The 26,857-nt window shown below is 36.2% G+C and overlaps 1 protein-coding gene across 1 annotated transcript in view; it reads right to left on the minus strand.

Moving 5' to 3' along the window:
• Positions 1–10,228: 10,228 nt before the first annotated feature.
• The window catches only part of LOC150075147 (peroxisomal membrane protein 11C-like), an 81,910-nt gene continuing 65,281 nt past the window's right edge, over positions 10,229–26,857 (minus strand). Inside the window, exon 4 of the mRNA XM_090388819.1 lies at positions 10,229–10,427. Within this exon, the coding sequence (XP_090244945.1) occupies positions 10,229–10,427 (199 nt within the window). The remainder of the gene's footprint in view (positions 10,428–26,857) is intronic.

Below are 26,857 nucleotides of genomic sequence, written 5' to 3' on the forward strand. Positions count from 1 at the left end.
TCTTTTAGTAGTATTGTGTACAGGTATATCAGGAAATGGAAATTAGTGAAATAATAACCCTTCTACCTGAATGGAGTGTAATCTGCCTTCAATTTCTTAAAGAAATATTACAGCTTATTCTCAGACATAATTCTGAGAATTCTCTTGTATGTGCCCTCATATACTTAGGTACGTGAGGGCAGCATTACAAGAATTCACTGAAGAGGTGGTACAGGAAGTACCACAAAATGCATGAGAATAATTTGTAATTCTTTAATAAATTAGCAGATTACACTCCACGCAGGTAGAAGTGCTCATCATTTCACCAATTTCCTTTTGATGTATTCTTTAGCTTCTTTTGATACATTTTAGCTTCAGAGGAGAGTTTTAAAAAATGATCGTATAAGCAAATAATACAAACTGATGCAGTACAAAAACAATTATACTACAGAATTATTCCATGATATGTAGCAATGTGCTAATCCATATACAATGGTGCATGGAGATTCAAACCAGCTCACTATGAAGCACACAGACTTCATGAATGTAATGTAAAAAACTCACAATGAACACTATGAATTGGAAAAGGCTTTTATTTACATAATTTTCCTTCAGAGAGGTAGAGAAAAAAAATTGGAGAAAATATACAGAAGAAAATGGCTCGGAATTTTTGGCAAATTCAGTCTGATGCAAGAACTCTTATACATACTTATACAATCACCCAAAGTATGAACAGAATTCACTTCAGAATAATAATGTAAAAGCAGCTTACTCATTATAACCACATAACGAACACTTCTAATCCAAAACATGGTAACTAATGTTCCAGTCTGTTTGCAAGGCGAAGCAACTTTGCTGCCATAGTAACTAGGCTGCATCATTTCAAAAATGGAAAGAAGAGGCAGACAACAGTGTATGCATGATCATCAAAAAAGGTATATAAATATATATATATTTTATATTCTTCATTATAAGTCAAATTTGATGACTTGCAGAATGATTATTTTATTGTACTAAATGGAAAAAAAAACAAAAAAAAACTAATAAATAATTTAAAGTTGTCAATGCTTCTGTCCCATAGCTTAAAGTTTACTGTGAATATTATGTAATTTTATGCCCCTTTCTTACTACCTGACCTCTACTTTAAGGAACAGACTTGCTTACATAGCCATTCAGAGCATTTTTTGCAAATGAACTGCTCCCTTAAAAACCTTCTTACAAGAAACAGATAAGATGGCATGCTTACTTCAAAAATCTGAAGTATCTAAAAATATATCTAATCATAACCAACCTTCCAATTATAAAGTAGTCACTATAAAGTAAATGCTGATATGTTGCCATCCAAAGGCATAAGTAGTGAACTAGAAGATAAAACCATGATATCAGGTGCTTCTATTTTGTACATTATATTGTTAAAAATACCTTAAAAATTAAAATATAGAAGGAAGTATCTGTAAAAGTAAACATATTCTTCCTAAAATTACAAATCATTGATACATACAAAAGTAAGGAAGGTTAGTCTTTACAATCTGGTACCTCTTCCGATTGATCATTACAAGTATCAGTGATTGACACATCTAGCCTGCTATGGTTAGTCTTAGTTAGGGTGTTTATCCCCACCTTGCCGCTATTTTAAAATCGGGAACTCGTTTTCTGATTTTAAAAAAGGCAAGGGAGGGATAAACACCCTAACTAAGACTAACCATAGTGGGCTAGGCATGTCAATCACTGCTACTCCCAACGGTCAATCGGAAGGGGTACTAGATTGTTGTTTGTGGTTTGGTTTTTAGGAGCATTAGCAACTAAGGCCATATTGCTCCGGGGATATGCGGTGGTCATTTCCTGACCTTCCCACATCGTCTGTATTTGGTGGGCACGGGCTCGAACCCCGGTCTAATCAAGAAGCGTGTGCTACGTACCGCTGCTCCTGCCCACCTGGCTACGGAGGTGCCCACTAGATTGTAGAGACTAACCAAAAGTAATTACGGCACTGATAACTCCAATTAGTCATTTTGTTATTGTAGTTAAAAAAAAAAAAAAAAAACAGTTAATGTAAAAGCATGAACATTATTTTCTAATAAGGCATTTAAAATATATCACATTGCCTTTTTATATAACAGAATTATCTCTGGTTTTAGCAAATTTCAATACCTTCAACATCCAAACTGTATCATGTACATAACTATATAGTTCTTATAAAGCAAATTAAAAATTTCTAATATCATATAAAAAGTTTTTTTCTGTATAAAACTCCAGCAGCACAATGAAATAGCAAATGTAAACTTCAGTATTTTTGTGAAGTCTTTCTTCAATTACAAATTATTTAACCAAATCAAAAACAGTTATTCATTCATTTTGTAAGTTTATACATCAACCCATGGAACCAGTGAATAAATTAAAACAATGCAAATTAATTCCAATTGTAAAGAAATATTAAGGTTTCTCTGAAATTTCCGGAGAAGTGATTATTATAGAAGGCCTTTATCTGGATGCAGATAGACACGAAGAACAAAAAATTTACGTCTCTTAATCCAGTAAATTTACAGCACTGTCTACTTGGTATCTATACAATTGGAATACTGGGCTCATGCAAATATTGCATTTGATAAATGTTTCCTTTTAGTTGAACATACTGTATTCAAGAACATACTGTAAACATACACTTTCAAGCTAATATTACACATGCAAAAATATGATCAATTAAGCATATATTTCAATATAAAAGTACACATTAGGTAATGAAAATGGATGACTGCAAACAAAGAAAATGATCAGTTTGTGGATTAAGACTACATTAAATAATTATACAATATGAGAAATTATAAATCATTTAAAACCAATTCAGTTTTTTAAGAAGTAATGCTTCTCCTAGGTTCTATGAAACAGATATAAACTGCACAGAGTATAATGAAGATGTAACAATTATACAAGAGACACTATACCATACACAGTGTTTCATGTATTATTTCAATTAAACTAATCTAAAAAATTTTAATTTATGCATATAGGAAGTTCTCAATAAAACATAATTGCTCTGCAATACTTATAGCATATGTTACAACTTGTTATAATTTTTCAGTACAAACACGAGTTTATGGTTTTTCTATATCCATATACTTAATGTCATTTTAAATTAGTTTTAACTTCTTTTCACTTCAGTTTAGAGATGGTGAAAATGATAACTCTTGCCTCTCTCAAACTTTGATCCCTCTGAGAATGCAGCTGACTGTTAACTTCTACTCTGGCCCTTCTCATCCACTTTTAATGTGAGCAAACTGAATAACATAGAGAAAGCTTACAATGCCCACTGTATCTGATTCTGTTTGAGAAAATACATACTAACAATACCATATAACAAGTAGGTCTCATGATAAAAGGAATGAAGGACATTTTGGGAGGAGAGAATTTATTTTATAAAAAGATGAATTATACATATGAAAGCAATGATTATTAATGTAGTGAAGTGAGTATTTATGTAGAACTTTTAAATGTACTCAGAATTGCAAATGTATTAAGGACTATGCACATAAAATGCATTTACACTTTATCACTCGTTATAATGTAAATGAAATGTTAATTTATAAGGAAATAATTCAAAAAAAATTTTGGATGCAATGAATTAAAACTATATGCAGGAAAAAAATTCATTACTTGTTAATTATAACTGAGTACACTTTTGGGCACTAAGCACAAGGAAATATGATTCAATGATTAATGATACTATGTTCAAGAAATGATGTTTAATGTTATGAACAATGCTATTTCAAAGCTATATTCAAGAAAGGATTTTATCTCATCACGAGATAAAAATTTAAAGCAGTACTATTAAGTATTCCAGATTTTGTTAGTTTATTATAAATAAGTTTTCATCATAATATTTCATAAGCAAAATTTGTAGATCCTGACTGAGTAGTCTGACTTAACATAAAACTATTAAACTTCTAGCAAAAACAGTGTGTGTGTGTGGGGGGGGGGGGGTTTCTGTGCTATTTTTGTTAGAAAATAGCACAGAACTTCCCAAATTCTTCCCAGACTGATCAGTTAGTCAACTTACTATTAAGAAACAGAAAGGATAACAAGGTAGCTAATAAAATACCAGGTCAAGCTATCTAGTTGTATTTTAAACAAGAGTTTTTCGATGGGAAATATACAATATACAGCTTATGCTAGTGAGACACTTATTTTGTCAGAAAAAAACTTTTCAGTGCTGAAAACACATCTTAAATTACATTAGTGTGAAAAATTTAAGTTTCATATGAAAAAATATGATTTTTTAAAATTAATTAATATAAATCAATAAAATCTGATATAAAAGTATATTATGTTATGATAACAATGTGTATATTTATGGGAAAAGCATAATATTTCTGAAATATACAAATTAACTGAGTATCAACAAAATGAATATCCAGTGACAGAGAAGGTTAAGGGTATAATTACAGCAATACCTTGCACAGTGCGGCTTCAATCGGTACGGGATTCACTATAGTGCGGTTTATAATCTGCAACTGTGATTGATTACAATCAATTTTGTTCTTAGTCTACCTCATTACTATTTTATTTATTATTTTTCTAACTAATCATGCATAATTATTTCTAATATAAAAAAATCCTTTGATACCCACGTATCATTATTTTTCCCACTGAAACTATTCCCCGTTTAGTGCTGATTCAGTCAGTGCGGTAGTTTTTTTTCCCAACGCATTAACCTCACTGTGCGAGGTATTCCTGTACTCCCACATTTTAGACAATATTCAGAGTGGGCTCTCATGCTGTTAACAACAATATTTTCAAGAGTGTTAGTGGTAGTGAAATGTACTCTTCCAAGGAAGCAATTTGTAGCTCATACAAAGTTCTGTGAAGTGGAAGGCAACTTGAAATTTGTCTCCCACATTCCACACATGCTCAATGGGATATATTCAAGTCTGGAGACCACACTGGCCACTTCATTCTGGAAATATCTTCACTACAACAAGTCCTCACCAGTTTCTCTCTGTGGAACAGAACATATTTTACCATTAGAAGGAACTTTGGGGGGGGGGGACCAAGAAACAAACAAAAAAGGGGACAACTACAGAGAAAAAATGATCTGATGGTCTGGGCAAGCATAACATCTAATGCATATATGAAATTTCATCTCTTTGAGGTAGAAAGTATGATTACTGTGAGATAAATTATCCTTGAACCCTATATCAAATTTTTTATGGCTACAGAAAGTCCCCAGTTCCTAATAATGATGATAATGCTCCTACACTCTAATGGTTGGCAAATAAATTTTTTTCAGAGTAAGAATATTTAGCAAATGGAGTGGTTCCTGTGGTCTCCAAACCTGAATCCCATTGAACATATATGGGATAATCAATGGCAGGGGTTGGGGAACAGGGGTAAATTACCCCAAATGGGGTAACGTTCAGAAAAAATAAAAGTAATTAATAAAATAAAAATAAATAATTTAAAAATTTCACCCTTCAGTTAGTTTTCTCTACCCTTCAAATGGCATCAAATAGAAAAAGGAAATACCTGGCAGAGTTCCTCAATTATGGTTTTACAGAAATAGAAGACAAAGGACAAATGAAGCCACAATGTGTCATTTGTTTAAAAGTGTCGACTGCAGAATCTTTCAAAAAGAATCAATTGAAGAGACACTTGGATAATTTTCACTCAAATTTTTCATACAAACCACGGGAATACTTTGAGAATTTGAAAAGAACTATCAAAAGGCAAAGATTGGAAAGCAACTTAGTAGGTACATTTGATCAACGTTCAGCATCAAGAGCTAGTTTTGAAGTGGCTTGGTTGATTGCCCGAAACAAGAAGTCATATACTATTGGTGAAGAATTGGTCAAACCGGCAGCTGTGAAAATGGCAGAAATCATGTGTGGCCAGAAAGAAGCCACGTGACTGCATTCAGTGCCTTTGTCTGCAAGAGTTGTGAAAGAAAAAATTTATATCTCAGCAAAAAATGTGAGGGAACAAGCGATTTCTTCAGTCAAAGAGAGCAAACATTTTGCTATTCAACTTAATGAGACTACTGATGTCACTAACAATTCCCAGCTGATGGTATATGTTCGATACAGAGGAACTAATGTAAGTGAAAAAGAAATGTTTTTCTGTTCTCTTGAGTCAAGAGTTTGTGAAATTGATATTTTCAATAAGGTTGATGCACATTTCAAAACACCAGGCATTGATTTAAAGTGGGAAAACTGTATTGGTGTCTGTTGATGGAGCTCCAGCCATGTTGGGTCAAGTTAGTGACTTTTCGGCTTTAGCCAAAAAAAAAAACGAAAAATTGAAGTTACTCACTACATGATCCATCGTCAAGCATTGGCTGTGAAGCAGTTGGAACCTGAACTGGAAGTTGTCATGCATGATGTAATTAAAACTGTCAATATTGTCAAAGGACATGCACTAAACACGCGGTTATTTCGTAATTTATGTGAGGATGGGGAGGCTGAATATTCAACACTCCTTTTCCATACAGATGTGGGTGGCTTTTAACTGGAAACGTTCTGAATCGAGTGTGAGCTCTCAGAACTGAGCTAGAAATCTTTTTGGTGGATCAAAAGCTTGCCCTTGCAGATAAGTTGAGAACCTCCACTTGGCTTGCACATCTCGCATATTTAGCTGACATCTTTGGTCATGTGAATTTCTTGAACAAGGAATTGCAAGGAAAAAACATCAATATCATTTTTGCAAGAGAAAAGATTTCAGCATTTGGATCAAAGCATTTGTACTGGAACCAGAAAGTGGAACAAAATAAGTCAGCCACTTTTTCAAAGCTAGCAGAGTTTTTGGAAGATTGTGAAGATCTGTCTTTGTGACATCAAGGAGTCAGTTACAAAGCATTTGACCAAACTCAAAAAGCGGTTCTCAGAGTACTTTCCAGAGCTTGATTCTCATACTGTCAATTGGGTTGCAAACCCCTTCAACCGTGAACTCGCAAATATAGCTGAGGAGCCCGAAGGATTAGCAGAGGCACTTCTTGAACTTCACTCCAACAGTGAAGCACGCATGGAATTTCAGAACAAGACAGATATCTTGTTTTTTTGGATGTCAGAAACTGCAAAGGTTTTTAAAATTGCACATGAAGAAGTGATAAAAATACTGCTGCCTTTTGCAACAACCTACCTCTGTGATCAAGGATTTTCTAACCTTATGAATTTAAAAACAAAATACAGATATCGGTTGGACCCAGAAGGCTGCATCCAAATTGCTCTGACATCAAAAAGTCCTGATATCGATGTTGTTTTATTGAAATTGAAACAGCACCACTTTTCCAAATCCTAAAGTGAGGATGTTTTTAATTAAATGATTTAATTATTTAATCCTTTTTATTAATTTTGTATTTATGTTATTTTTGTTACAAAATGTGTTGCTTTGTATATAGTTATAATTTTATATTTTATTATTATTCTTTATTTTTGTTTAATGTGCAGAGTTCATTGGCATAGCTGTAAGGCCCTGCACACACATTTCTAAATAAATATATAAAAAAAGTAACTTTTTTCTTATCAGGTGTCTAGTGGTTATATAACAACTAGATGCCTAACACTCTTTGACAAACTAACATGTATTAATTATATTTAACATTACTATTAATTAGGCTGGACAACTTTATTTGCTGGTAGTATTTATATACATAAACTTAAATTCCGGAGAGGTACTATAAAATATGTAACAGATGGTACTTGGTTGTAAGCAGCGTTGTATTAAAAAAAAATGTCTGGGGGGAATATCGTTTAACACAAATAGACTTCGGGGTAATGCCCAAAAAAGTTCCCAGACCCCTGCTCTATGGCATGGGTGTCAAAATCAGAAGTGCTTATGGGCTCACAGGGTGTGCATAGCATGCATACACAGTATGGCAATGAAAGAAATATATTCTCCTGAAAGTATGTTTCAATACCAACAGGATTCTTGAATGCTAACAGAATTAGAGTCCGCTGCAAGTGTTGCCCAGCTTTCAGAAGTAATCATTTCCCCTCTTCAGGACTACAACTTAATCTACTGTATGTCTTGATTTTTTCATGTAAAAATGAGCTGATGTGCATATTTCAGAAAGGCATGCTTTATCCATAACAATATACTTCAAAACCAAATTTCATTCCATTGTATTAATTATTTTGCATTATTGGTACTTTTGTCATCTTTAATTTAACACTTGGACAATGGTTCATTGTGTTCTTATGCCAATTTTTGCTATTAGTGAATTGGCTGGTAATTGGTGGTAGGGGGAACTCTTGGAATGACTACACTATTCTCTGGCAAACCAGAGTAACAGTTTGCTAGAAAATGGAAATCCCATTACTATATTCTGCATAAATCTTTTGTGAGTGAATGACACGATTCTTCAAGACATTGATAGAATAAGTATCTCAAGATAATGAATAATGTTAATGATGTCTCCTAAAGAGCTTCAAGTGCACACTTACATGCTATTGAGATACTTGATAATATGATAAACTTGTTTTTCTGATGAGGTATACTGTTTTTCTCTTGAGAGGGAAAAACTCTCATTGAGAGGGAAAAACATAAATAAGTATCCCACTACACATAGTCACATAATGAGAAATTATAGCTCTCTCAATGAGCAATTTGTAGCTCAAGATTCCTGTGAAAATTAAAGGCAAACATTATTTTGTCTTGAAAATTGTTCATTTTAACTTGCATCAAGGACTGAACCTGTTTTAGATTTTTGTTTTAAGTACTGGATAAAAACAATTTCTACAGTACATTTAAAGTTTATCACTTCACTGATTGGTGAAGTGGTAAAAAATGATATTTCTGCAAAGTAAATCTACCAACACAGCATAAAAGAGTACATCAGGAACTGTAATTAGTTTATACAGTAGAAACAAAAACAAATTTAACATCTTTATCATTAGAGTTCATTACTATACAATTTAGTCTTCAGTCAATGCTGACAAATTATGATGTTGCATTAAAACATTGTAAAATATTTATACTAATAAATTTTTTTTGACAAATTTAGCATTTTACACTACTTTGTGATAATAGTATATTAGTCTAATTGATAACATTAGTAGAGAATTACTAATCTATCTAGAATTATTAATCAAGGAAAACTGTGTAATTTTCATAAAGTGACACAGTCTTCCTTGATTCATATTATATTATTAAGAAAAATGTATTTAATTATCTAATTATCACATGCAGTATAAACACTAACAAAATGAAAAATGGAAATGTATTTTTAATAAATAAGAATTTAAAATAATAAACAATATAAAATCAGGTAGCTGTAGTCAGTTACTTGAAAGGAATGTACCAGTAGCACTAAGCTGCAAGATAACCCATTCAACAATGATAAGTTCTGCTGACTGGATCATAATATTGGTGCACATTGTTTTAACAGATCTCTTAGACATGGAATTGTGCCACCATACATAATAAAATTAGAAAGACTAATACACTTTAACTCAAATGCTGCAGCTAATTTACAACTCGTTTCTGTGACAAGATATTTTAACATTTTATTCTATGAGCAGATAACCCACTTAATGCATAAGAGAAAGTACTACACATCTCAGTCAAACTTTACAATCATTTTCAAATAGTTTTACTAATGTAAAATAACACACACTCTTTTTTTAGAAATATTCAATTGTATGCTATTACACATTAATAAATGAGAACATATAAACATAGATGTTGCACCTCTTTCAAGAACAGTACCTTGTGCAAGACAAAACAAATAAATTTATATTTCAGAATGATATATGTGTATAACACACATACACACATTTTGATTTGCACACAAGTAGGGGTGTTCATTAAAAATTGATAAAATATCATACAAAACAACTTTGTTAACTAACAATAAAATGAAAAGTAATGCTTAAACTGATTTCCCATTTGTTTTTCCAGAAAACTGCCCAAAATTCCAATAAATTCTTATTATCTAGTTCTAAATGTAAAAACATCATCAAAAGTAATATTTTTACATTATATCTTGAAATTTAGGCTAATTTTCAAGTATATTACATTTGCTATATGCAACCCATCCCATATTTCAAAGACTTTACAAATGAGTACAAAATGCATTTCAAGACAATGAAATAAATTTAAGCAGCAGAAAATGTTCCTGTGTAGTAGCATCTACTAATGAATCAATACCCTTTTTTTTTTTTGTTACATCCAAATATTTACATATAGCATAACTTGATCTGACCGATGAAGTATTTATAAATAACTCAAATATATATATATAATATAAACATAGCTGCTCTCATTTTGTATTTCTTAGAAGTATAACAAGTCCTAACATTGAAGACACTATACCACACATTCCAATTTGCATAGGCTTTAGTGTCTGAGCCCACATGAAACCACTTGGAAGAAGATTAACAGCAATGGCAAGATCAGCTGCTGATTTCAGAACAGCAAGTAACTGCTCCAACTGCATACCAACAAGGTCCTGCTGTTTGCTAGAAAGAGTAATTTTTGTGCTGAGTAAAAGAAAATGTAATAATAATAAATATATACAGTAAGCACCAGTTAATATGATCATGTTTGTAAATTGAATTTTGATTCTATTAAGGAGTGATTCTAATAGCAAAAATCAGAGGAATATTGTCAAGCTAAAAAGATAAAAACATTTACACTTATTACCTTACCAAGAGTAGGAGACCGGCAGAATTACTTAACAAGTACAGGTCACTGTTGAACAAAAGCAGAGAATTAGGGTTGAATTTGAAAGTGTCTGCAATTCTGCCCAGACACGATAGGAGGGAGTATATAATGAGAGCCTTATCGATCAATTCGGACCTTGAAAGATTGTGCAAGGCTCAAGGGGTAGAATTTTTTTCAGCCTGGACTGTACTTGTTAACAGGAGAGATTGCTTCTACAGGGATGGGATACACTTAAATAGAAAGGGTGCAAGAATATTTGTTGATGCTATTGAGGCAGTGTTAGGTGGGTCGGAAAACTGCTAGCTTGGGGGGAGACAAAGACCAATAGATTGACAGTAGCCACTGGCAGAGGTGAAAGAGATTCTTGCACTGCTTCTCTTAGAATGAGCAGAAGCCTGAAAAACAAGATGCATGAGATTTCAGAGACTGCTGGGAGCCATTGCGGTACAAGTAAACACATGGGTTGTGTTAGGGTAGCTAAGAATAGAAACAGGTGCAGGTATACTTGCGTTACACCAATGCTAAGAGTTTAGTAAATAAATTTGATGAATTTGAGGTATTGCTCAAAACATCAAAGGCAGATATTGTTGGGATATCAGAGACGTGGTGTCACACAGATATAAGGGATGCAGAACTGGAATTTGGGGAGTAAAACGTCTACAGAAAGGATAGACAGGATAGGAAGGGGGGAGGGGTTATGCTATTAGTTAAGAAACACATAAAAACCAAGGAAGTGAAGCCAGTCGACATCGCTGGACAGTGCAGTGTTGAGTCAGTTTGGTGTGACATAAGCATCGGGAGATCAAAATTGAGAGTAGGAGTGTGCTATAGGCCTAATGACTCTGATGAGTATAATAAGAAACTGTACAGGGAAATAGAGTGGGCCAGTAAATCAGAGAGTCTTACTTATAATGGGAGATTTTAAATTCCCAGATATTGACTGGAATTTGGGGGCTGGTCACTCACACACTAGCAGGGCTTTTGTGGATTTATTGGATGATTGTTTTCTACATCAGCATGTTCGGGAGGCAACTAGAGGGAGTAATACTCTTGATTTGATTATCAGCAGTGATTCTTCATGCATTAAGAATCTGCAGATAAATGAACCACTAGGTGGCAGTGATCACAGCGTGCTGAAGTGGGATTTACTCAAAGAGGTAACTACCAGTAGGGGTAAAGGTAAGAGTTATTGCTTCTGTAAAGGCGACTTCGATGGACTGAGACAGTATTTAAATTCTATACAGTGGGACCAACTGATGATGTTACCAACAGCAAATTCAAAATGGGAAGCATTCAAAGAACTTATCTTGGAAGCTACTAGGCTTTACATACCAACTAGGAAATATTGTTCAAGGTTTAGGCCAAAATGGATGTCAGATGAATTAATGAGGCATATGGCAGAGAAGAAAAATGCACGGGATACTTACAAATTAACACATGACACAGAAGCCTATGATAGATACAAGTTGATATGCAACCAAGTTACAAAGGAGGTTAGGCAGGCGAAGGCAGATTACGAGAAATCCTTGGCAAGGGATGCAAAGAAAAACAGCAAAGAGTTCTTTACTTATGTAAACTCTAGAAGGAAGGGGACAAATCAGATGGGTCAACTGTTGATGATCCTGCTCAGGTAGCTAACAAACTAAATGAATATTCTGCATCGACATTCACACATGAGGAGTTATTCAGTGAGGGGAATGCCAGAGGTGTATTCAACTCTAGCAGTAAGCTACAGAATCTTGAAATAACTGGGAGTAAAGTGGAGGATAAATTGTTGAAGATAAACACAAGAAAGACACCCGGGGTGGATGGGATCTATCCAGTTATATTAAAGGAGGCAGCAAAGGAAGTAAGCAAACCCTTAGCCATAATTATGAGAGCATCCTTGGACTCAGGGGAGGTACCCATAGACTGGAAATGTGCAAATATGACCCCAATTCACAAAGGAGAATCAAAGTCTGACACAAGTAATTATAGACCTGTGAGCTTAACTTCTGTTCCAGGAAAATTAATGGAGGCACTGGTTAAAGAAGCACTGCAGGATCATTTAGACAAGACTTCAGTTATAGCTTGGACACAGCATGGTTTTGTTAAGGGGAAGTCTTTCCTGACCAATTTGATTGGATACTATGATGCAGTCACAAAAGAACTGGATACAGGGAATAGCTTTGATATTATATACTTGGATCTTATAAAGGCTTTTGATACTGTTGCACATGGAAGACTGCTACACAAATTGGAGCAGTGTGACATTGGAGGCAAATTGCTGCTATGGATAAAGGGGTGGTTGAGGGGGAGAAGACAGAGTGCTAATCAATGGACACTGCTCATCTTGGACTAATGTTATTAATGGAGTCCCTCAGGGCTCAGTGTTGGGTCCATTATTGTTTTCTGTATTTATAAATGATATTGATGATGGTATATCAAGCTTAATGTCCAAGTTTGCAGAAGATACAAAGGTTGGCAGGGTTGTCAAGGACACTACTGACACTATGCTGCTGCAACAGGATCTGGAAGGGTTGGGCAGATGGGCTGAGAGGTGGCAAATGAAGTTTAACATTGACAAATGTCAAGTACTACACATGGGAAACAGCATCCCCAGAGCAACATATCAACTCTGTGGTACTACACTGACAGTGGTAGAGAATGAAAGGGACTTGGGGGTGGTTGTGCAGGCAGATATGAAGTTCTCTGAGCAGTGCAGACGGGCTGCAAGAGTAGCTCATGGAGTATTGTCAATGATATACAGGAATTTTTCCAGCAGGGATAAGGAGGTGATTATTCCCTTGTATAAGGCAATGGTCAGGCCACACCTAGAGTACTGTATACAGGTCCGGAGGCCTCATTTCAAGAAGGATGTAGAGCTGCTGGAACGAGTACAGAGAAGGGCAACAAGATTAGTGAATGGAACAAAGGGGTGCTCTTACGAAGAAAGGCTTAAGTTTTGCAAATTACAGTGTCTGGAGACTAGGCACCAGCGATGTGATCTGATAGAGGTGTATAAAGCCTTGAGTGGTTTGAGCATGCTCAATGCTGATGGGATTCTTCCTCTAGCTCAGAATAATCACCTGAGAAGGCATAAATTCAAATTGAGGAAAGACAGATGTAGGATAGACGTGTGGAAATTTGCCTTTAGCCAGCGGGTGGTTGGTTGGTGGAACAGACTTCCATCCCTTGTCGTGGAGGTTGATAGCCTAAATAAGTTTAAGGCTCAGCTGGACAGGTATTTTGAACGAACAGAGGGGTGAAGTGGAAGTGGTTTTTTTTGGCTGATGCTGCATAAGCTTGCTTTCTTGCATCAAATGCCTCTACTAATACTAATGCTAATTAACAAAATTAAATGATATGTGAAAATCAGAAGAACATTATCTGCAGGTTAGCAAAATAAAAATAAATTTATGCTTATGTACATAGCTTAATATATATATATACACACACTAACTGAACATAACACTTGGTAATTTGATTATAATTTAAAATAGTCACTTATTTTAGATTTCTTTGAATTATCACTACAAAGTCTATTTATAGATTTTTCAATATTGAATAACATTATGTTCGCAATCACTTGCACCAGTTTCTTCCAACACTCTCCTCAGGATGGCTACAACTTCACGAGCTTTCCATTTTGTAACTGGAATTCATTCAGGTTCATTTTCTGCCTCCTCCTTGGTGAAATTATCAGTAACAGACTGGGAAATTTCTTCATTTATTAATATCAAACTCCTATTCACCCATGTTTTTAGACTTTTTAAAGTTATCAGTATCTTGACTTAGTTGACTACCAACAACTAACTGCTCTATGCTCTACTATCTACCTATCACAAATAATTAATCCAGATTTCTTGAAACAACCGCTAATGCAAGTTTTGGAAATTTAATTAGCATTAGTAGAGGCATTTGATGCAAGAAAGCAAGCTTATGCAGCATCAGCCAAAAAACAAAAAAAACCCACTTCCACTTCACCCCTCTGTTCGTTCAAAATACCTGTCCAGCTGAGCCTTAAACTTATTTAGGCTATCAACCTCCACCACAAGGGATGGAAGTCTGTTCCACCAACCAACCACCCGCTGGCTAAAGGCAAATTTCCGCACGTCTATCCTACATCTGTCTTTCCTCAATTTGAATTTATGCCCTCTCAGGTGATTTTTCTGAGCTAGAGGAAGAATCCCATCAGCATTGAGCATGCTTAAACCATTCAAGGCTTTATACACCTCTCTCAGATCACCTCGCTGGTGCCTAGTCTCCAGACACTGTAATTTGCAAAACTTAAGCCTTTCTTCGTAATTCCAGGCACTCATTGTCATATAAAGTGCATCTAGAACAGTTATCTGCTTTGCAATATCGGATGATATTCCCAAACCATCATCTATAGACTAGATGATTTGTCACCTCATGTCCAATCTATAAAAGGTCTTAAAGATTTTAATTATTCCCTGGAAAAGAGGCTGAATCAGTGATGTGGTATTCAAAGGTAGAAAAAGTAATCATTTAATTTGTGCTACGTTTTTACAAGTTATAAATTATCTTTTATACTCAAATCTGCTCTTTCTGTTCACTGACATTTTTTTTTCGGATTGAAAATTTTAAAATAAAAAAGAGTGTCAGTCAACAACAAAGAAGACAGCATGCACAAATGGCAACTAACATGACACATGCAAGTGAGGTATTGAGTGGTAAAAAGTTAAGAAAGTTTAGATACAGGAATGAAGTGAAGATTCTAAAAATTTCTTTATGGTTCAGGCAAGTGACTGAAGATTTCATGGAAGGGGAAACACATTTCACTGTAATAACGTAAAAACCCACAGAATTCCAGGTATTAGTATTATCTCAAATGCAATAAGATCCAAGTTTACTACCTAGTTATAATATATTGTACTGACAAAAGAGCCCAAGAAATGAGGAACTGCAAATTGTTTTATTGTTTTATGGTCATTTAAATTTATGAGCTACAAAAATGTACTTTAGAAAAATATCACAAAGGTGTTCACAAAATTGATTCTTATAACTGAACATATGATTCTAATAAATGATGAAAGTGTATTGCATTTTAAGTATCTGAATTAGTTTTTTGAAATTTGAGTCTATAAAGGAGCCAATTCTAATAACCAGTAATCACATTAACTGGCACCTACTGTATATACACAAAACAATGTGAGCAAAAAGTTATTATGTACCTATACTGCTAATAATGTAACCACTTTATTCTTGGTACAGTGACTTCAGTTGCACTAAATGGTGGAAATGACCTGTGCAACATTTTTTACCAGTTATTTAAAGAAGTACACAAAGAGAATGTAACCTTTTGAACTGCCTGTTATTTATGTAAGTACAAAATAAATAAATTTATTTATTTATTTTGAAAGCCTCAAGTTATGGCAATCACAAAGTGTCTCCACAATATGAGACCATTGCAATAAGTAAATAAGTAGTAAATCTAATTCACCTAACACTATGTACAAAATGAGGCCATGCCCTACTTCTACAATAATAGCTATTATGTGCCAACACACAGTTATACCAGATTAAAAATAAATTCTGGTAACCTTTGAAAGAGGTTACCTTGTCAAAAGATAAGTATAAGGCTTAAAGGCTAGTATATGTATTAAAAATATATGCATTATTTTATTATATATCTTACATGAATTAATACGTTGTAAGGATTTAAACACAGCTAATGCATCGTCATTGTCGGATGAAATATGAGTATATAAGGCTTAGTCAAATGGTTAAAAGCGGTAAAATATGTATTGTTAAAATCTGTATAGTCAATTAAAATGTGTAATAGATAAAACAGTGTTACAGGATTCACATAGAGTATGGTCACTGACCCTCAGCAAAAAGGAATGTATCCTATCTGGAGCCAAGTGAGAACAATTTCCTCTTTGATTCCTGTGAAGACTAGACTGTTTGATTAATGCCTTTATCTGATGTAATTTAGTTGTAACCTATCCATTCCATGAATTCTGCCATTGAGAATAAATTTTTGTATTAGTAGTGACAAATGATGAAAAAAAGCAAGCTTATAAAACATCAACCCCAAAAAAAAAAAAAAATCTAAACACTTCACTTATCCATACCCACCAAGTATTTGTCTAGTTCTTCCTTCAATTTATTAAAACCACCCATTGGCTGAAGGCAAACTCCATCAATTCTGCAACCATACTTCCTCTATTTGAATTTATGCCCTATCATGTGTGTAGTCTCAGCAAGAGGAAGAATGCCTCAACACTTAGCTTACTCAATCCATTCAAGGAGGCCTTAAATACCTCAATTAGAACTCCCTGCAGTTGCCTATCTCCAGATGCTGTAACAGAACTGAAGCCTTTGTACGTAAGAGCACCCTTTTGCTCCCTTCACCAATCTGGTTGCCCTTCTCTGCACCCATTCCAGCAGATCTACAGCCTTCCAGACCTGTATACAGTATTCAATGTACAAAGGGATAATCACTTCCTTATCCCTGCTAATTGCAAAGTTTCTGTATATCACTGACGAAATCCCATGAGCTGTCCTAGTAGCCTGTCTGCATTGCTTGGAGAATCTCATATCTGACTGCACAATTCCTCAGCTCTTTTTCATTTTCCATTTCCCTGAGTGTAGTACTACACAGTTGGTATGGTAATCCAGGAACACTGCTACTCATATGCAGTACTTTGTTTTTGCCAATGTTAAACTTAAACCGCCATTTCTCAGCACATCAACCTAATTTTGTTATATCTTGTTGCAGTAGCTCACCCTGATTACTGTCATTAACCACCCTACCAAATTTTGTATCAACCACAAACTTAAACATTAAGCCTGGTATACCTTCATCAATATCATTAAAAATTTTGAAAACAACAATGGGCAAAGCACTGAACCCTGGAGAACTCTACTAATAACATTAGTCCACAAAGAGCAGTGCCCACTGATAACCACTTTCTGCATTCTCCGTATTCTCCCAATCAACCATCCCTTTATCCACAATGGTAACTTGCCCATAATACCATATTGCCTTAACAAATCCATGCCGTGACTGCAGGATAACTCCAATCCTGTCTAGATGGTCTCGCATTACTTCTTTAACCAGTGACTCTATTTTTTTTTTTTTTTTGCTGCTTTCCTTGGGATTCTTTGTCAAAGACTTCTTGTAATCTGCCTTGACTTGCCTAACCTCCTTTGAAACTTGATTGCAGACTAATTTATATCTACCATAGGCTTCTGGATCATCTGATAAATGCATCCCATGCCTTTTTCTTCTCTGTTACATGTCTGAATAGTTCATCTGGCATCTGTTGAGGTCTAAGAATTGAAAGTATTTCTTAGTTGGTATGAAAATCCTAGTAGCTTTTTTGATTAATTCCTTGAATGCTTCCCAATTAGAATTTGCTGTTGGTAAAATCATTAGTTGGTCCCACAGTATAGAATTTAAAAATTGTCTGAAACCACAGTATTCCCTTTATGAAAGCAAAAACCCTTTCCTTTACCTCGATGGTAGTTACATCTTTAAGTAAATCCCAAACCAATATACAATGTGATCATTGCCATCTAGTGGTTCTTTTATATGTAGATTCTTAATGCATGACTAACCACTGCTGATAATAAAAACAAGAGTATTACTCCCTCTTATTGCCTCACTAACATGCTGCTGTAGAAAACAGTCATCCAATAAATCCACAAAAGTCTTGCTAGTGTGTGTGCGTGACCAACCCACAAGTTCCAGTCAATATCTAAAAAGATAAAATCTCCCATTATAAGACAATCTGATTTACTGGTCCACTATTTCTCTGTACAGTTGTTCTTTGTACTCATACGCCTATAGCACACTTCTACTCTAATTTTTGCTTACTCAGTGCTTATGTCATACCAAACTGACTCAACACTGCACTGGCCACCCATGTGAACTGGAGCACTGCTTTAGATTTTGTGCTTCTTAACTAAAAGCATAACCTCTCCATCCTATACTTAATTTATGACTTATTTCTGGATTCCTTGGACACCGAGAGTTCAGAAGCTAAGCTTAATTTGAACCAATTTGAATCAATGGGCTCAACACCGAACTCCAGGGTTCGGTGTTGAGCAGATACAGAAAACAGATACATAAATACAGAAATATCATTGCTAAATACAGAAAACCAATGGGCTCAACACCGAACCCCAATGATATTGATGTAGGTATACCAGGGTTAATGTCTAAGTTTCGGCGTTGAGCCCATTAGTTTTCTGTATTTAACAATGATATTGATGTAGGTATATCAGGGTTAATGTCTAAGTTTGCAGACGATATGAAAGTAGGCAGGGTTGTTAATGACAATACACCACTGCAACAGGATCTGGAAAAGTTGAGCAGACGGGCTGAGAGGTGGCAACCGAAGGTTAACATTGACAAATGTTAACCTTGCATATGGGTAGCAGTAACCCCAGAGTAGTACCACCCAGTAACATACCAACTGGGTGGTACTACACTCAGGGTAGTGGAGAACGAAAAGGACCTGGGGATAACTGTGCAGTCAGATATGAAGTTTCTGGGCAGTGCAGACAAGCTGCAAGAGTCGCTCATGGTGTTTTGTCAATGATATACAGGAGTTTTGCTAGCAAGGATATGGAGGTGATTGTCCCCATGTATAAGGGAATGGTCAGGCCACACTTTGAGTACTGCATACAGGTCTAGAGGCCTCATTTTAGGAAGGATGTAGAGCTGCTGGGATGAGTACAGAGAAGGGCAACGAGATTAGTGAGTGGAACAAAGGGTGCTGTTACCAAGGAAGGCTTAAGTTCTGCAAATTGCAGTGTCTGGAGACTAGGCACCTGTGAAGCAATCTGTGATCAAATTGAAGTGTATAAGACCTTGAATGGTTTGAGCAAGCTCGATGCTGATTGGATTCTTCCTCTTGCTCAGATTACAAACCTGAGTGGGGTTAAACTCAAATTGAGGAAAGACAGTTGAGGAATAGATATGCAGAAATTTGCCATTAGCCAGCAGGTTGTTGATAGTTGGAACAAACTTACATCTGTTGTAATGGAGGTCAACAACTTAAATAAGTTCAAAGCAGAACTAGACAAACATTTGAATTAATGGATGGGTGAAATAGGAAGGTTTTTGTTTTTTTTTTTTTGGCTGATGATATATAAGTTTGCTTTCTTGCATCATATGCCTCTACTAATGCAATCTTCGATTAGTCATAGGTATTTGATAGCAAAAATAGTCCACAAAGAAATGAGCACAGATTCAGCCACTGGCAGTCACAATTTGCTACCTAAAGTGCACCATACTTGCACAAACAATAAAGTAAATGTGCAAATCAACTCAGAGGATGAAGAAATCCTTGCAGCTTCTGCTTCAAAAAAGAAGCAAAATACGAATACCCGATCTACTTACTAGTCCCCAAAACCTGAGGAAAATACCCAGGATTCCAATGAAGTCAATACAGAGCACAGGAAGCTGGCATTACCCTGGATAAAATTATCATGTCCAGGCTCAAACATGAGCACTTAATGACAGATAAATCTTGCAAGGTCACAGCTACAACTAGAGAAAAGATAATCCAGTACAGTAATACCCCGAAGTTACGTGATAGGTGGGTCCGACGAAAATCACTTAAGTCAAATTCGCATAAGTCGGGGTACAACTTTGCATATAAATACATATAAATTTTGTTTAATTGGGACCAAGGACTAACAAAAACACCAGTTTAGAAGAAAAATATTTAATAAAATTGCAGTTATTTATATATATTAATACAAAATATGTATTAAAAAATAAATGAGTTACGTAAAAAAGTTATTTCGATGTCTTCATAAAATCTAATAAATTCGTCTGATGACACAGCGCCTTCTTTTTTTTCACACAGAATTTCTTCGTAGAGTTAATAATTTTTTTATTCCTTGCTTTGTAGCTATAACGTGTTCTTCGTTGGAGTCTATGTATTCAAAAATTTTTAAGCCCTTTTCAATTGAGCTGAGACCTTCTGTCAAACTTGCAATTGTCATGTGCTTTTCTGGTGGAACTGGGTCTGAAGTGTTGAATACTTCAGTGACGTTTTGCTCACGCATCTCTGTGAGCTCATTCATTGTCAGCTCCTGACTATGTGAATCCAACAGCTCGTTGACATCATCACCATTGACTTCCAAATCTAATTACCTGGCAAGATTAACAACTTCTTCTATCACATGAGCGACATGATCAGTTTCTGGCGTTGTTTTTGTCTCGTTTTTGAAAAAAAAAAAAAAAAAAAAAAAAAAATGGAGAAAATTTCTTCCAGACACCATTCAATGTTTTTGTGAATTTCATCCCAAGATTCTTCAATGATTCTTACAGCATCTAAAACATTGAATTGTTTCCAAATGTCTTTAACAGATATCTCACTATTTTGTCTCATAGCTTCATTCAGACATGCAAACGAACGCATTGTGTAGTAAGCCTTGAATGTTTTGATGACTCCCTGGTCCATCAGTTGAAGCAAGCTGGTTGTGTTTGGCGGCAAAAACACAACTTTCACACATGGGTCGAAATTAATTAGGGTGGCAGGAGGGTGACCGGGTGCATTGTCAATAAGAAGCATCACTTTAAATGGAATCTGTTTAGACTTGCAATAACGTTCGACTTCGGGTATGAGGTGGTGACCAAACCAGTCCTCAAAAAACGGAAGCTGTCACCCAAGCTTTATGATTTGACTTCCAAAACACTGGTAAGCTAATTTTGGCGCCTCCATAGGCGCCAAAATTAGGAGCAGCAGTGCGTAACACACGCTTTTTGATTAGACCGGAATTCGAGCCCGTCACCACCAAATATAGAGGATGCGGAAAAGTCAGGGAATGACCACCGCATATCCCGGGGCAATATGGCCTTAGTTGCTAATGCTCCTAAAAAAAAAAAAAAACACAACAACAACAACAAGCTAATTTTAGATATACACCAAACGAAAAAAATCAAGAATCGCGTAACTCCGAGTTCGCGTAAGTCGGGGTATAACTGTACCGGACAATACTTGAATGGGCAGTGACTGACCTGCAGATAGAAAATCAAATTTTGATTTTCTATGTAATTTGCATCTAATTTGAACAAAATTAGATGCAAAAGAGACAAAAATTGAAATACAAAAGCAACAAATTCAATCTTATGCACAAGCATTAAAGAACAAGATTCCCAGTAAATCTAGGAAACAAAAAACTCCACCTAAATAGAATAAAGATGAAAATGTGGTCATTTTAAGACCTTCTGAAGGCTCCAAACTTAACACAAGTGAGGCCATAAAACAAGCTATCACAAAAAACTAGGAAAATGAGTTCAAGTCAATAAAAATCAAGGGACTCAGGAAAACCATACAAACTGAACTGGTAATTGAAGCAGCCACTAAAGCTGATGTAGACAAAATCAGGTATAATCCCAAGGTAAATAAGATGGGCCTGAAAATGGACAAACCCAAAATCAGGGGCCCAAACATTATTATCTTTGATATTGACAACAAGAAGACCAAAAGTGATATCATAGCAGAAATTTATGAAAAGAATTTTCAAGATTTCATGACTAAAGAAGAACTGAACAGAGAATTTATACTAAGATATAACCCTAAAGACAGGTCAGCACAATCCACCAACTGGATACCCGAAATCTCACCTAGAGTATGTCACTTACTTACAGACTAACAAAGAATATACCTTGGCTGAGGAAGCCATAGGTATACAGGGTGTTTCAGTTAAACGTTTCAGAACTTCTAAGAGGGGTAGGGTACATCCTGACAACTCGAAATCATATAGCAATGTGGGGTCGGAAATGCTTTCCTGAAGCGGTGTTGTACACAGAAGCACCATAAAGAAAAGAGACCGTAAGTGAGAAATCGTTTTAATAATACACGAAAAGAAGAAAAAGGTACATGGATTAAAGTAAGTGTTTGAAGTTTCTTCCACGGGCTACAATGCACGCCTCACATCTCCGACGCATGGACATCCGAACATTCTGGAATACTCCAGGCGAATTTCGAATTTCTTCGGCACCTACTGCGATTCTTGCAACCAGCTCCTCAGCATTGTCAAGAGGGGTGTCATAAACTAGCGATTTCATATGACCCCAGAAATAAAAATCAAGACATGATAGGTCGGGTGGCCGAGCAGGCCAACGCACGGGACCACCACGTCCGATCCACTGTTGACCAAATGTGACATCCAGGTAGTTACGAACATCTCCGCTATAATGGGCAGGGGCTCCATCGTGTTGGCACCACATTGTCTGTTGCGTCGATGCAGAAATCTGTTCATCTCTCAAAAGTTGTGGCAATACTTGCTGCAGAAAGATCAAGTAGATAGGTCCGGTTAGACGACACGGTAACAGGTAAGGTCCGATGAGGTGATCTCCCATAATACCGGCCCATACATTGACCGAAAATCGAATCTGTGCTGCACGACGACTTCTGTGTACAATACCGCTTCAGGAAAGCATTTCCGACCCCACATTGCTATATGATTTCGAGTTGTCAGGATGTACCCTACCCCTCTTAGAAGTTCTGAAACGTTTAACTGAAACACCCTGTAGAGAACATTTCCCAATACCTAAGTGATACAGGTTTTTTTTTTTTTTTTTTATGTAAACCCCAAACACGAAAGATATTAGAACCTATAGTACTTGGTACCGTGCTTGGGTTGGAGGTTGAGAAGACGAAAGAAGATATTTGTTGACATTGAACTTGAACTTCTGTAGACTGTAATTTTCAGGAAATACGTATGAAGGAAGGTTGTTCCAGAAAACGGCAGTTGAATGAATATATGAGGAAGATGAAAATTTGGTTCTGTGAGTTTGAAGTTGGACAGTAAATGGATGTTGGCACGTGTTCGGACTGTATTGAAAGAGAGAGCGGGAATTATAGAAGCCAATTCAGAAGAACAGTGTCCATGACAATATCTGTAGAAGAGGCATGCAGCAGAAACAGTACGTCTATGAGACAGCAAGTGGAGAGACTCTGTTAGAGATGAATCATTAATTAACCTAACTGCCCTCTTCTGAACGGAATTAAGAAGCCTGAGAAAACTTTTGGGGGCACTACCCCAGATGTGAGAACAATATTCCATGGTAGTGCGGATTTGGGATTGGTATAGAGTGAAACAACCGTTTGGAAGAAAAGTAACGTCGAGAGCGAAAACCAAGTTTTTTAGATGCAGAGGAAGCAATATTTGTAATGTGCTTGTGCCAAGAGAGATTAGAAGTCAGGGTAATCCCCAAAAGAGATATATCATTTTGCCTAGAAATCAGAGTGTCACCAAAGATAAGCATAGGAGAAGAAGAATCCTTTTCTGAGATAAAAGACAAGACTCAGTTTTAGAAGGATTGAAAGCAACTAAATTGTCTTTGCCCCACTGGACAATTACCTGTATATCGGCATTTAAGGAATTGGTAGCAGACTTTCGAGAAGTTGAAGCTGATTGAGCAGGGCAAGGTTTCAAAAAATGGAAAGTGGAATGCAATGCGTTATCATCGGCAAAACTCTGGATAGGATTTCCAGTCAATGGAAGAAGGTAATTAATACACAAGAGGAAAAGAGTGGGGGAAAGAACTGAACCTTGGGGACACCAGCATTAGTGGAGAAGTTAGAAGACAAAGCCATCTACCATCACCCTCAGTGAGCGATCAGAGAGAAAACTGGATAACCAATTACAAAAAACAGTTGGCAGACCATAAGATGGAAGCTTCTTTAGAAGACCTTTATGCCAAATACATTCAAAAGTCTTTGTGATGTCGAGCAACTGCTTGTGTTTCACCGAACGTTTCCACTGAATTTGTCCATAAATGGGATAATATAATACTGGCAATCATTGATCAGACAGAAGGTTTCTAGGTAGTTTAAGAGTTGGCAGTTAATTGATTTCTCCATTACTTTAGAAACAGTAGAAGTAATTGCAATGGGACGATAATTGGATGGGAGGAATTTGTCACCCTTTTTAGAAACTGGCTGGATATGAGCAAATTTCCAAGCAGAAGGAAAAACACCTTTGGAATAAGAAAGTGAAAAAAGGCGGCAAAGAACAGGAGTAAGTTCAGGAGCACAGGTTTTGAAAACAAGCGGAGAAACACCATCGGGACCTGGAGCTTTCTTAGCATCAAGATTCGTCAAAATCCTTCTGACATCCTTTTGACGGAAGACCACAGGAAGCATTGAATGGAGCGTGTTGGGAATGGTAGGAGGTGTTTTACCAAGATCATTAATACATGAGTTGGAAGAAAAATGGGATGCTAGCAGGTCAGCTTTATCCTTGGCTGAAGTGACAACAGAACCATCTGGTTTGGACAGAGGTGGGAGCAGAGATGGGCAAAAGTTGCGGCCAATAGCTTTGGCAAGAGACGAGAATGCTCGGCTACCATTAGGACAAGAAGCAAGTTTTCTGCTCTTAGCCTGTTCAAACTCTAGTATGGACTGATTAATAACTGCTTTACAATTGTTGTGAGCTTTGGTGTAGGCATAAAATGAAACTGAATAATTAGAAACAAGCCAATGATGATATGCAACATTCTTCTCTTGGACAGCCTTAGCACATTTATTGGAAAACCAAGGTTTAGATAAAGGACGAGACTTTAAAGTGGAGTGTGGGATAAAGGATTCCATTCCTGCAAGAATAATTTCACTGACATGATCTGAGCAAACATTAACACCAGAAGTTTTGAAACAGTAATCCGATATCTCAGATATCTCGCAGGTCATCCCATTTTGCATTCTTGTAATGCCAAACAATACAAGGTTGGGAATAGCCATGAGATAAAGGCTCCATTGGAGAAGAGACAGTCACCAAGTTGTGATCTGAGGTGTCTAAAGGACCTTTCACTTCGTCTGTGTACTTGGAAGGGTTGTTTGTGAGAAAAAGATCAAGTGTGTTGGCTGTATGGTTAGGATTGTCCGGTATTCTTGTAGGTAAATGAACAATCTGTGCACGGTCATTAGTAATCGCAAAAGCCTCACCATCTTGACCAGCTGGGTTGTTGTGACTAGAAAACAGGAGCCAGCTGGAGTTGTGAACATTAAAATCACCAAGGAATATTAACTCACTTTTAGGAAAGTTGGACTGGAGAAAGTCAAGTTTCAAAAAGAGGAAGTCAAAGTGCTCCAAGTGACTAATGGAGTTGGGAGAACAGTAGAGAGAACAGATGAATTTGACACAATGAGGTAGAGAGATTTTAAGCCAGAGAAGATCAAAAAGAGGAGATTCCAAATTACCAAGTTTCTGACAGGGAATATTGGAACAGACATATGCACAAGTACCTCCTGTGAGGCGAAAGGAATCATACAACGAATAATTTGGACAACTGAGATGAGCAGTAGTTGAATCAACCGATAACTGAGATTCTGTCAGACAAAGTATGTGGGGTTTGGCAGATTGCAAGTGGAAATGGATATTGTTAGATTAGAATTTAGACCAGATCAATACTCTTGATCTGGTTTTCAGCAGTGATCGCTCGTGTATTAAGAATTTGCAGATAAAGGAACCACTAGGTGGCAGTGATCACAGTGTACTGATGTGGCATTTACTTAAAGATATAATTACCATCAGGGCTAAAGGAAAGGGTTTTTGCTTCCGTAAAGGTGAGTACAGTGGTCTCAGAAAGTTTTTAAATTCTGTACAGTGGGATCAACTGACGATGTTACCAATAGTAAATTCTAAGTGGGAAGCATTCAAGGAATTAATCGTGGAGGCTACTAAAAGTTTCATACCTATTAAGAAATATTGTTCAGGTTTTAGGCCTAAATGGTTATCAAATGCATGGGATGCATATAAATTATCAAGCGACTCAGAAGCCTATGGCAGGTATAAGCTAGTCTGTAATCAGGTCACAAAGGAGGTTAGGCAGGCGAAGGCAGATTACGAGAAATCCTTGGTAAAAGATGCTAAGAAAAACAGCAAGAATTTCTTTACTTATATAAACTCTAAAAGGAAGGGGATGAATCTGATTGGTCCACTTGACATCGATGGTTCGACTGTTGACGATCCTGCTCAGATAGCAAACAAACTGAATGAGTATTTTGCATCTACATTCACACACAAGGAGTTATTCAGGTTTGGAAACGGCAGAAGGTTATCAAATTGTAGCAGGATACTTAATGATTTTGTACTAACTGAGAGCAAAGTCGAGGAGAAATTGTTGAAGATAAACATAAGAAAAGCACCTGGGGTGGATGGGATCTATCCAGTTATATTAAAGGAGGCGGCAAAGCAACTAAGCAAACCCTTGGCCATAATTATGAGAGCATCCTTCGACTCAGGGGGG

The sequence above is a fragment of the Mastigoproctus giganteus genome, chromosome 14, assembly GCF_048544385.1.
Source record: "Mastigoproctus giganteus isolate SK-2022 chromosome 14, ASM4854438v1, whole genome shotgun sequence".
Classification (NCBI taxonomy): domain Eukaryota; kingdom Metazoa; phylum Arthropoda; class Arachnida; order Uropygi; family Thelyphonidae; genus Mastigoproctus; species Mastigoproctus giganteus.